At 33.6% G+C, this 12,857-nt stretch overlaps 1 protein-coding gene across 6 annotated transcripts in view; it reads left to right on the top strand.

Annotated features, from left to right (window-relative positions):
* TSC22D2 (TSC22 domain family member 2) overlaps positions 1-12,857 on the top strand; it is a 51,504-nt gene that overhangs the window by 25,806 nt on the left and 12,841 nt on the right. For 2 of the 6 annotated variants that reach the window (XR_006056964.2, XR_006056962.2), the window contains one exon: positions 376-534. The exons of 2 other annotated variants lie outside the window; for them this stretch is intronic. Coding sequence is in view for 1 of the 4 variants with exons in the window: in XM_060394864.1 (XP_060250847.1) it covers positions 376-418 (43 nt within the window). In the remaining 3 variants the exon portion in view is untranslated. Of the gene's footprint in view, positions 1-375; positions 6,816-10,572; positions 10,718-12,857 lie in introns of those variants that run through there. 2 more of the 6 variants (XR_006056963.2, XM_060394864.1) reach the window with 2 other exon arrangements.

Raw genomic sequence — 12,857 nt, 5'->3', positions numbered from 1 at the left:
CAGCCACCTGTGCTGTGTAAGTCTAGAAACTGGTATGGTTGTGGACCAAACAGTATAACTCAAGTGCCATTCTGCAGGACTACAAAGCTGTCTATACCAGGTTATGGTGTTAAATCATAATTTCTGGATCATGATCTTAAACCTTTGATGGGTTACATTTCTACTTGACTCTTAACTGACAAGTATTCCTGATGGCCTGAAAGTCCATGTTATTTAAAGTTTGAAGTATCCAGATCAAATATGAAATTATTTTACATTAAAAAAAAAAAGTACAAAATATCAGTTGTGTAATCATGGTAGAACATAAACCTTTGCTATAAAAGATTTTTAAAGGCTATTTGATTAAAACACGTATTTACTTAAACTCTTTGCTAGAATTTTTTTTAGAATTCAGCATCGGAGGAGGAATGTGACATAATAATGATCGAAAGCCGAAAGTTTAAAAGTTGTGATGCCCTCACATGGTTGAAGGGTTATTCTAGCTTCTAAGGACTGAATGTTGTCCACAAGAGTGTCTCATCAGGTCATAAATTGGTAAGACTTAATGGATTAGATTTTATGTATTATACCTGATGTTATTGTATTGAGATGAATATTTATGAACAAACTGAGCACATTGTATAACATAAGAGTATAGTATTAAATATATACGTTAAAACTTGGAATTTTAAATACTTGGAGTATGTAATCCTTTCAGGCTGTATCTTCGCAATGGTGTTTAATAAACAGTTTAAAAAATAAAGTGACATCCTATATCATAGTATGATTATTTAAATATTGCTATCGCATCTGCTGTAGATGCTTACAATATAATTAGGGACCCCATATACCTTCTAGTTAATATCCCAAGAAATATTTGAGAAATACATTTTACATCCATTTTTTTCATAAAATATAATTTAAATTAATTACTTACAGGATTTTATTTTTCATAAAAAAGGCATTTTTCATGCTATCTCTAAAAATAAAAGCTGAAGAAACTCTCTCAGTTCTTAATTGAGAATACCTAAGATGATAATATCAGATGAAAATAATATATCAGAAGTCATTATACATTATTTGTATACCCTGAAAAAACATTTCCTTTCAGAATTGTGTTCTGCTTAGAAAGCAGAAATTTGTAAACTTGTGTTATAATATGTCTTCTAATTTTGCTTTGTTTTACATAGCTGTATTTTGTAGGGGAACTCTTAAAATAATATGGTTTAGATTAGGATAATACAGTTTAGATTTAGGATATCTTAATGCTCAATCAGATCATCATATTTGCATATGAAGAAAAAGAATCTGTGTTAAGATATATTTTCACGGTTATACAGAAAATATTAGAACTAATATTTTTCATTAAAATGTACACACATTCTGCAGGTCTGTCAGGTATTTGAAAAAGCATCATCTAAATAGACTATGGTATCTATTTCTAACCTTAATCTTAATCAGAAGTATGTTATTCTTTTGTACACATTCATACTAATTCTTTTTAATTATATTCTTAATTGCTTCAGATAATAGTATTCCATGACTTCATTTTGATCATATTTTGTATATAAAGTTAAAAGTTTCTTAAACCAGTAATAGCAATCAGTGGTAATCTGGAAGGAAATACAACAAACTAATAGCAGTTGTCCCTTATTCTATATATGTTTTTCATTTTTATTTTTTAATAAGTTCTAATTTCTTTAGTAAGATATCTATATTTAGTAGTCAGTGGGTAGGCTTCAGAGGGTCATGAAGCCTGTGGAATTTTGGATAGAACGTTATATATGTTTTCAGTGAAAGGTTCAGAGCATTTGCCAGGTTTTCAAAAACAGTTGGGTAACATTGCTAGTGAATGTTTGTGTCTAAGGAACAGGCCTTGTTAAACACGCAAATCCGTGACTTATGAAAGAAATTTTTAATGAGTACACTAATTTGTAACTCTTACTGATATTTATCCAAGGCTAGTTTATTATGAGTGATCATTAGACTGATGGAACGAATCATAGCCTAATTGCTTTTAGTTTAGAATAAATCCTTTCAGTCTCTGTGATCAAGTGCTGATTGAATTTCTCCACAGAGTAGTTGTCTTTTTTTTTGCTACTTAGGGATTACTATATGTCAAGGACTGCTAAGTAAAAATACGCAACATGATAACATGCCAAGTATTTTTGACCTGTTATTTCATTTAATTTTCACAGCAGATGTATAGATACTATCAATAGCCTCAGTTTATAGAGGAGGAAAGTGAAAACTTAGATTAAGGAACTTTCTCAGGTCACATAGCCATTAAGTGGTGAAACTAGGGTTCGGATCTAGCTTTCTAAGTGGAACCTGGGCTCTCAGTTGTATGCCGATCTAGAGAGTAACCCTGGAAAACTTGAAGGATAAGATAAGGGAGAATATCGTATTGTATGAAGATATGAATACATAAATTCCTATGAATTTTAGTAGCAGGGGGTCATCCTCATTATAAAACCATTTTTTAAAGCACTTGCCAAAAAATAAATTTGATAGGTTGCTTACTATCTAAAATTGTTTATTGCATTGTAAAATAACCTCCATTTAAATTTAATGCTTGTAATTATAAACAAGTATATATGTATTAGGAAGTTTTAGTACTTACTGGAATAGTAGTATACTAAGTGTAACCATTAAGGAGTTCACCCTTTAGTATTTAGGATCTATAAATAGGAAACGCCATCAGCAGTTTAAAAAGCTACTTCAGACTGCAAATTTTGGGATAGGAAGATGAGTCAAATGTAGAAATCCCTGCTAAGCTACATCACATTTGCCCTTAGTTGTGAATAACCATTAAGAAACTTATTTTATATTTACTTCTTAAATATTTATGTAACATTCATTTTGGGGGGGTCTGAAAAACAGGATTTTTTTTTGTTGAGCAACTACTTGGTGCAAGTCCTTTTCATTGGTTTAATTTTATCTTCAGATGAACTCCAAACTTTATAACCTTTAGCCTGTTTTTAAGAGTTTGTAACAGAGACACATATTTGTGTCTAAATATGGCTTAGTAAATCTATGATAATATTACTCCTTAAAGCAAAAACATTGTACCTTACTAATACAAATTGTGTAATTAACGTGTTAAGTATTTAGCATGTGCCAGACACAAATGCATTATTTCACTGAATCCTAGCATCTGGTCCTATTTATTATCCTTTGAGTTAGGAGGGAATGTAGTGGTCACTTAGTCAAACCACTTGTCTTATACTTAAATTATGTCTACCACATACCTTCCAAGTTGTCATCTAGTCTTTGAACACCTCCGGTGATGTTTATCTTAGCTTCCTGGTCTTCTTTCTTTTTCCATTTCATGTTTCAACCTTTTATAAACCCTTCTTGTATAGCAGAGACTCTAAAATGTGAAGCAAAAAAATACCTTGCCATCATTTAAAGATTTAGTAGAGAGGTTAGGTTCATGTAAAAATGTAAGCTATACTACAAATTGTATGGAAACATTGAACTGAGAATATTCTGTAGTTAGTTGTGTTAGTTTTCATAGCAGTTGTAGTCAAGAATATGGGTTCCAGTTCATGGCCATAAGTCATGGTTTTTAGTTCTGAAGTTCTTTTTCAGTGGATAAGGAGACATTGCTTAACATCTTAGAGATAGCAAGATGTTTCCTCTCTTCCTAATTGCTGATTCTAGAGGTGATACAAGGGTTTCATTGGACTGCTTTATATGTGCATTGATCATCAGTATAAAAAGAGTGAAGTATATCTGAATGTCTTCAGAATCCTGGATCTACTTCACTTAGAACTTCTACTTGTTCATGATACACACTTAAAGATATGACAGTTTGAGTTGTCAGCTTTCTCTGACCTGACCAAACCAGCAAGCCTTTGAACTCCTCTTTCCACTTTCAGGATAGCCTTTGGTTTCATTTTCTTCTTCCCTATGACTGAATTTTAAAGTCCAGCTTTATTTTCCACAAAGTCTGCTATGACTTTGTCATCCCCATAGAACTGCTAAGTTTCACTGGCATAATTTTGTCAGAAGTAACCTGAAAATCCATAGCGCACTGACTTTTCTTTTCCTCATACTTAGAGTTTCTCTACTTCGGTTGCCTATGTTATATAGAAACTGTTATACTTTCTTCTTTTTCAGTGAATAACAACCAGATGAAAAGAATATCAGAAAAAAGTTTATTGGCTTTTTATTTAAGCTGACTTGGTCCAGTGGTTAGGACATGACAGTTTCACTGCCAAGGGCCCAGATTAAAAAGAAGAAATGAGAAAAAGTAATTAGCTGTTAAAACTTTTTGCCACTGAAGATGTGCATTTTTTAGCCTATTTCTCCATGAGTGAGAAAACCTTGTAACCCTTTAAATTTTATAATACTGCTACTTTATACTTTTCTTTATTGTCCAAGAATCTCTTTTTTGAGTTAAGTAATTCTAAAGCAGTGATTCTCAACTAAGGGAAATGTAGTTTAGAAGCAAAACAACACTTTATCCCACTCTTTTGAGTTGTTAGTAATATTTAGTGTTGAAATGTCACGTAACACTAGAAGAAGGGCGTGAAATATTTTTGGTTAAACTGGTTTTTGGAAATTTTTATGTTGGATTAAACTGATTAAGTTATATTTTAGTGGCTTTGGAAAAGTTTTTTTACAGTAAGTTAAGATTATTTATATCTAAACAATGAAATTTTAAGATCCTGTCAAAGAATTTTATGAATGTTCAATTCACAGGAATGCTGTGCTTCATAAACATTGATGTAAGTTTAAATCTCAAGTCACAATTTTTATTAGCATATATTTTGTGACTGCATTGAATCTTTAACAAAGAGTACAAAGTAATCAAAGAAGTACAAAGAAATCAAGTAGATTTAAAGCATAACTAGCATTATTTTTCTTTGGGAAAGACCATAAAGGCTGTTTCTTAATGTTAATCATAATTTTTGTTTATACCTTACTGCTTCATTTTTAATCCAAGATACAGTGGGATAGTAAACCTTAAACACTGTCAAAATCCAAATTGATCCAAACAATAGAAGGAACAAAAAATTTTTAAGTACTACTGTTGTAAAAAGTCTCATATAATCCTTACAGCAATCCTTTATGGTAGGTACAAACCATGACCCATTTTACAGATGAGAAAACTGGTTTCAGTATGTTAACTTACTAAGAGCACCTCATTAGTGAGTAGGGGAGTTGGGATTTTAAAACAAGCTTGTCTAGTTGTAAAGCCTATGTTCTTAAACCCCTTTATTACTCTTGGAGAATTCACCCTTTTGCTTAGGCAGCTGCTAAGAAGTCAACTGTCTTACCCCCAGAGTGAAGCAGAGAGCAAAAGACAGTTAAGCCAAACGGTAGTGAAGTGACAACCTAAACAGTTATAAATCTTCAGGGCGTGCCTTCACAGTACTCTTCTTAGATTTGTTGAAGATGAGCAACTCAATTCTTTGCTCAAACCCAGGCCAACCTATATTTTTAAAACATCCCAAATGCAAAAATTAATTGATTTATTAAAAGTAAAATAGACCAGATATTTTTTTCCCTGATACAGTATTCTCTTCACTTTATTGAAGGGTAATGACCATGCTTGGAGCTGTCCCTTTAGTCTAATTCATAATGAAGCAACTATATTTTTAAAAACCTCATGATACTTTTATTCTTCTGGGTTTATCCCTATTTTGAAACAGTTCCTTGATAACCTCCATTCTTATTTATTATTATTGGACTTTGGGGACAGATTAGGAAGGGATATAATATGGTAAAGAAAGGTTAATTATTAACCTGGGAACAAAAGCTGAGTTTTGGTCAGATAACCCTAATGGTTAACCTGATACAGTTTTACTTTGTCAAATATATTGTCTATAGAATTATGCTTTTTCTATAAAAGCTTTTTTAAATAACATCTCTGCAGACATAAATGAAGAGATTAGCTGTAAGACAAGCAAAAATTGTGATCTCTTCACTGATATTTGGCATTTGATATTCAAGGGGATAGTCTCATTTTGACTCATTTGGTTAGGCCTCATTGCAGAAATGGGATTGAGAGGATTTGTTCAAGAATAGCTGCTTAGTTTAAAAAATTAATATGTGGAATGCTTGAGAAAGAAGAGACGATTACAAGGATATTCAGTGAAAGAAATAATTAGCTTTCTCAAGAAAGGGTAGTGTCTGCCCAGCCCTTCTTCTGTAGCTTTTTACCTGCTGATCTCCAGTGTCCTGGCCCTATTTGTCTTCACTCTTTAACTAGGCTCATCTCTCACAGTTCGAGCTACCTATCACATTCTGACAACTCTCAAATCTAGACTCCTTGCCAAAGATTATAGAGTTCTACATACCTATTTCTAGTAACCTTATTTCTCAACTTGTGTTTCTCCATTGTGATCTATATTTCAGATTCAGCAGTCCCAAATGTAGCTTAAAATGTCTCATTTCCATCTGCAAGTTTCTTTGCCACTCACTCCCCACCCCTCAAAAAATCTTAACAATCTTATGACACATTAATGATCTCCCCACTCCTGAGTTGTTCCATACTAAAAACTGCAGTCATTCTTGGTGTTTTCTATGTTATAGGTGACTCTCATTTTTATCATCCCTCTGATTTCTCAAAGATTCTCTGTGCTTGAGTTATAAAACTTTCATTTTCCCTTGCTTAATCCCTGTGACCGAGCATTTTGCAGTGTCTAGCTATTCCCTTTACTCCCTTACTTGCTTGGGTAACTTTTTTAAGACTTGGCTTAAATGTTATTATCCTTTCTTCTTACTGAATCTGCACCCCTCTTCCCTTCCCTCCCCTCCCCTACCCACCCAAAGACACACACCACCACATTGAAGTAGTTAGGGTGTTTCAAAAGTCTCTAAAACTAAATAATGAAGGAAAAAAGCCCAATAAGAGTAACTTGCCTCTGGACATAGTAAACCTGAGGTGAGGCTAAGTTGCAATGTGTATTTGCTAATTCCACATGTAGTGGTCTTCTCTGTGATGAACACTAACTTCTAACTTCATGTTCTTTCACCCAGTATTTGTTGAGCATTGTGTGTGTGCAGAGGAGACAGATTCGATTTTTATTTTATTTTTTTACAAAAGTGTCATCTAGAAAGGTAAATGTTACTGAGATTTGGCTATTAGGAAATAAGAGGCAGAAGTTTGTCCAGGGTTTATCACCTCTTAGGTATTTGAATTACCTAGGTATACGGATTATTTCATTAATAATAGCAAGAACATATAGCAAGTTTAGTTTCAAATTGAAAATGAGAAATGAGAGTAAGGAATGTTTCCTCAATTATTTGTTTTGTGTTTGGTTAAAATAGTACCATTACCCAAGTTTATTAAATACCAAGAAATGTTGGAAAAGTTTTGCTGTTAAGTGTAGGAGATGATTTAGAGGTGATCCAGTACAGCTATTTCGTGTTACAACTTTACAGGAAAAAAGGCCCCACAGTCAGCATAGCAGGTAGTGTATTCAGGACTCAAATTCCAAGTATACAGTTTTTGAGTCTTAAGTTCTGTAGCATTGTTTATTAAATGTCTGCCAGCCTCATGGTAGATTGTTAGCACTTTTGTGTGGTAGGAGATTGATGAAACTGTTAGAACACACCCTATATGCGGAGTGCTGCAAGTGTAGTGTGAAGTATGACTTACTGTATTACTTCTGGAAGAGTTACAGAAGGCTTTCCAGAAGAGAAATATTTGAGCTGAAAGCTCTAAAAAGAATGGTAGAGTATTTAGAGAGTGAGAAGCAGTATCAACAAAGAGAATAAAAGTAAACCACGGAGCATCTTAAGGAGTTTAGACTTTTTACTTCAAAAGTTGCAGGCATTTGGAGTTGGGGAGAGGTGAGGTGGGATAATGTAAAGGTTAGCATTAGAGATACATATAGTAAGCTAGTTCTTGATTCTTCCCCCACTTTCCCTGCCACACACACTTTGGCCCATTTGTATGTGATTGCTGAAGAATTCAAAGTTACTTTAAAAATTGTAGATGAATTTAGCTACATAAAAAGTTGTTTTATAATAGGCCCACTGCTAGGTAAAAATTTATTCAATGCTTCTTGGCCTCTGAAATGAAATGCAAATCTTAAGAGCTTTACATTTTTGTTTTTATTGCCCTTGATATTCTTTTTTATTATGTTCTTTCTCCAGTTTTGTTCATTTTCATATACTTACACCATGAAAATTTCCTTAGTTGGTAACTGTTATTTCCTCATAGTCAAAGGGAAGGAATGCCATATTGTTAACCATTTAAAGGAGACTTGATCTTATCTGCAAAATGGCTGTTAATCGTAGTCCTTTCCCTGAAAGTATTTTTCTTAATCTTTATCCTTTTCCTAACACAGCTGGAAAAATTTGAGCTTTTATGTGTTTGTAATGTCTTCATTAATATTAAGAATTTTTATTGAATTTTTCTCTTCTACTGAAGTTTTGTTTTTTGTAGGAAAGGTAGGTCTTAAAGTATCAGAAACCATAGAACTTTTACTAGGTTAACCTATATGGTACTTTAATCACCAAATTTTAATATTTTTAGATGTTGATTAACTATCAGCTTCTGTCCCAGCAGACTAAAGGGAATGGCTTTAGAATATCTAAAATGAATATGTGGAACTATATCCACTATGTTATTTTTCAGTATAACTATGTTAAATAGGTTTTTGTTAGTTATTCTGAACATGAGTTGGGAAAAATACCTTCCTAATCTCTCTCCTCCTTTTTTTACTCTCAGATACCAGTGTACATCTCAGTCTAGATAATTGTCAGTCGTATACTGGTTTCCCAGTCTCCAGGAAGTATTAGCCAGGACTATAGTGTCAAATTTTAAATTTAGGCTTAAACACCTCCGTTATGTGTCCTTCCCTCCCCTGTAATTTCGCTATCACCAAATTACCAGTTGCTGCTTTGTAAACAGTAAACTGAAATCTCTTTCAAGAGAGTCTCCTTTAAATGTAAGCACTCCAACATTGGGGAAAATGCTACCCTCCTACCCCTTTCTCACACCCTTTCTTTTTTCAGTCTGACTCAGGAAGGAAATAACTTTTTCATTGTGTCAAACCTTGCCTAATGCTAGTCTAATAAGAAATAACAGTGCATAAGCTCATTTATCTTATGTAATTTATCTTATGTAGATATGATTTTTCATGTACTTGTTACATTTAAGTATTTAACCTGAAGTAATAGAATGTTAGGGTTTCCGTGATGGCTCCCACGTAAAGCGTCTGCCTGCAATGCAGGAGACCCGGGTTCAAATAGAATGGTAAACTTTCTTAGTTTATTAGAATGTTTGCACTGTAATGGTAAAATTGCTATGCTGTTTTCCTTTTATATAAGTCTCCTGACTAAATTCTTATGTCTTCCATCTTGACTGTTTTAACAGAAAAATATTTTTAGTTTGGCTAGTTTTTAAGTTGTTTCCTTAGAGTAGCTCAAGAAAAATATGTATATAATTATATCAGAATTTTACTATCAAATAATAATTCCTCCAAAATATCATAACATTGAAGTGTAAAGAAATCTGGAAAAAAGTTAAAAAGATCTTACTAATACTTTATTTGGAATTCATTTTTTAATGCAACACTGTGTAAGCTTATGTAGCCTGTTGTATCTTAGATACTTATCTGAGAGACTTTTACTATTTAGTTACCAGCATCACTTTAAACAGAAATAACTATACTGTGAGTTATGTTTTTAAGTGATTTTAATTCACCCTAAGCCAAGGAAATAAATTTTACAAATACAAGTATCATGTATATTAATAGTTTCCTGTGTTAAACATAGTACCTAATCTTTCAGAAAGAAAAAGTTCCAAAAGCAAGTGGAGTTGTTGGTCCTCTTCCCTCCTTTCTTCCTTTCTTGTTTCCTGTCTGCCATTTGGTCATGTCTTAGGTTCACACTGTAATAACTCCTTTATGAATCATTTTCATTTTGGAAAATGTTTTTCAGTATTCTTCAAAGTGCATGAAAGTAGTCTTCAATCCCTGTTCCCCTTGTGCCTTGCCTTCGCAAACAGATAACTTTCTTTGTGTGTGTTTCCAGTCTGTCTGCATATACAAGCAAATACATAATCTCTCTCTTCACATAAATGATAATATATACACATCCTAAGGTTTCCATCTCAGTACACAGAACAGCATCTTTGTGGGTTTTTCCCCTTACTAAATGGCTAGTATTAAATGAATGGCTATACCATGATTTATTTAAACCCCTTCCCTATTGCTAGTCAGAAACCTTGCTGTTACGAACAACGTTGTAATGAGTAATTTTGTCAGTACATTTTTCCTATGTATGTAAAAATACCTGTTGGATAAATACCTACTTGTAGAATTGCTGACTTGAAGAGTGAGGGTGTGTATGTACATGCAAAATTTATTAGATGTAACCAAATTGCTCTCTATAAGGATTATACCATTATACCATTTTTCATCAGCACAGTAAGAGAAAGCCCATTTTCCCACAGCCTCACTAATTTTGCATTAAATTTTAATATGTTTGCCAGCGTGTTTAGGGAAATAATATCACATATTATAGTTTTAGTCTGTATTTTTATTATGAGATAGAGTATTTTTTAATGTCTTGTGAATGTTCATGTGTATTCTACCCATTTTTCTACTGGGGTTTCTTGTCTTACAGATTTATAGAAGTACTTCATATATTTTGAGGCATATAGTTAGAAAGGCCTCTCCCACTCCAAAACAGGAAAGAATTCCTTCCTAAATGGACATTTTTAAGGTCACTGATACAGATATGTGGTTGACTTGGACAAAGGGAATCTGAGGTAGGAGAGGGACTTTATATTGATGGTATACCTTTTTGTGTGTACCCGCTGAATTTATTTGACTTCCCTGGTGGCTCAAATGGTAAAGCATCTTCCTACAATGTGGGAGACCCAGGTTCAATCCTTGGGTTGGGAAGATCCCCTGGAAAGGAAATGGCAACCCATTCCAGTACTGTTGCCTGTAGAATCCCATGGATGGAGGAGCCTGGTGGGCTATAGGCCATGGTGTTGCAAAGAGTCGGACATGACTGAGTGACTTCACTTTCACTTTCCTTTCACTGAATTTATTCTTTACTCTGTACTTGTATCTCGTTTAAAAGTTTTATTTGGAATACTTATAGATAAGTTGCCCCCCAAAAAAAGAAGTACAGGGAGGTTTTATGTATCCTTTCACCCAGTTCTTCCCCCAATGGTAAAATTTTGCATGACTATAATATAACACCTGAAGTCCAGAAACTGACATTGGTATAATCCACAGTGTGTATCCTTTTTTCCTCTTTTTAAATATTCTTTTCTGAAACAAAATTTCAGGATTTTGACCTGAAATTAATTAGATGAATGTAAAATATGCTAACGGTATTGGTGAGCAAGGTTTTTATAGATGTTAAAAACAAATATCAGTCTTTGTATATTTAGCTGGGTTTTTAATATTTCCTTGGTAAAAAGCTTTTTTCGCAGTAAGATTGAGTACTTGATAACGTTTAGTTTTGTGAATAGCCATTTTACCTGCTTGCTTAGCATGATAACAGCTTTTATGGTCCACAGAAATCACTTATTTTGTGTTACTGAGAATAAAATCTCCATGGGGACTTTTGCCTATGTTTTTTAAACCACGAAATTAAACAGATTGTTTTTACATTGTTAGAACTTAAGGTTAATAATTAGGGTACATACAATTTGAGTTCTTAGCTTAATTTTCTGTTAATTTTGTCTTACAGTTTTATTCTTAACGACAGAGGTTTGCATTTAGCCAGAGACTGTCTGTATGAATTTTTATCTACATAGGCTCTTTTTTGGAAGGAGGATTGTCACTTGCTCTTAATTGTGAGAAAATATAAATAGTTTTTAAAATTCCTTTTGATGGCTCGCACGGTAAAGCGTCTGCCTGCAGTGCGGGAGACCCGCGTTCGATTCCTGAGTTGGGAAGGTCCCCTGGAGAAGGAAATGGCAATCCACTCCAGCACTCTTGCCTGGAAAATCCCATGAAGGGAGGAACCTGATAAGCTACAGTCCATGGGGTCACAAAGAGTCGGACACGACTGAGCGACTTCACTTTACAGAAAGGGTAATAGTTTTTTGTTGTGTTTTTTTTTTTTTTTTAAACCTTGATAAGCTTGCTGAGCTGTAGATTCATTGGATTTCTTCTTTTGCAATCAGCTACTTAACAATTACTTTCTAAAAATAAAAACACATTTCTTTGAGAGGAGGCAAAGTGTAATCCAGATTAGAATTAAACCATTTATAGTACTAATGATATAGAGCTTATTATGGGCGGTGAGCAAGGGGTTGAAGATTGTCAATGATGTGTTGGAAACAGTATGTGATTCTTGAGGACTGGCCTCCAAGAAAGACTATAGTTTCTACTTTTAAGTTTAAAAAGAATTGATTTTACCTGGTTTGGGTAAAGGTGCTTGAACCTTAGTGTATGAGATTGCCAATTCAGTCAAATGAGTTCTTATCACACAACATTTTATTTTGTGATTTGTGGAATTCCTGTTTTAATTGTATTGTGCTTCAGCAGAGAAAATTAGGAGGGTCTTTGAGTAAAGCAAGGTAATTTTTAAAATAATATTCTGCATATGGATCTGTATAGTCTTAAGGTACCTTCAACTTTCTAACAAAAGAACATTTTAGTCCTTAGCAGAGAATCAAACTATGCTGGTTGTCTAAAGATCACTGAGCAAGTGCCTTTTCCTAGAAGCTACCTACCTTGTTTTCAGACCTGAACCTCTTCTAGGAATATGCTAGCTAAGATAAATGGCATGTTATGAACATAGTAGGATCCATGCTTGTGGTTTCACAACTAAGTTTAAGCACTTTTCACAATGCACACAACTCTGTATTTCTTTTAGGTCATTATAGATAGTTGCTTTCTTCCTTTCACAGTCTTAATGTTATGATAGGAAAAGCTTGATAGTGT

Source organism: Ovis aries, chromosome 1, assembly GCF_016772045.2.
Source record: "Ovis aries strain OAR_USU_Benz2616 breed Rambouillet chromosome 1, ARS-UI_Ramb_v3.0, whole genome shotgun sequence".
NCBI lineage: Eukaryota > Metazoa > Chordata > Mammalia > Artiodactyla > Bovidae > Ovis > Ovis aries.
The sequence above is the reverse complement of the archived record's forward strand: the minus strand, read 5'-3'. Positions and strand labels throughout refer to the sequence as shown.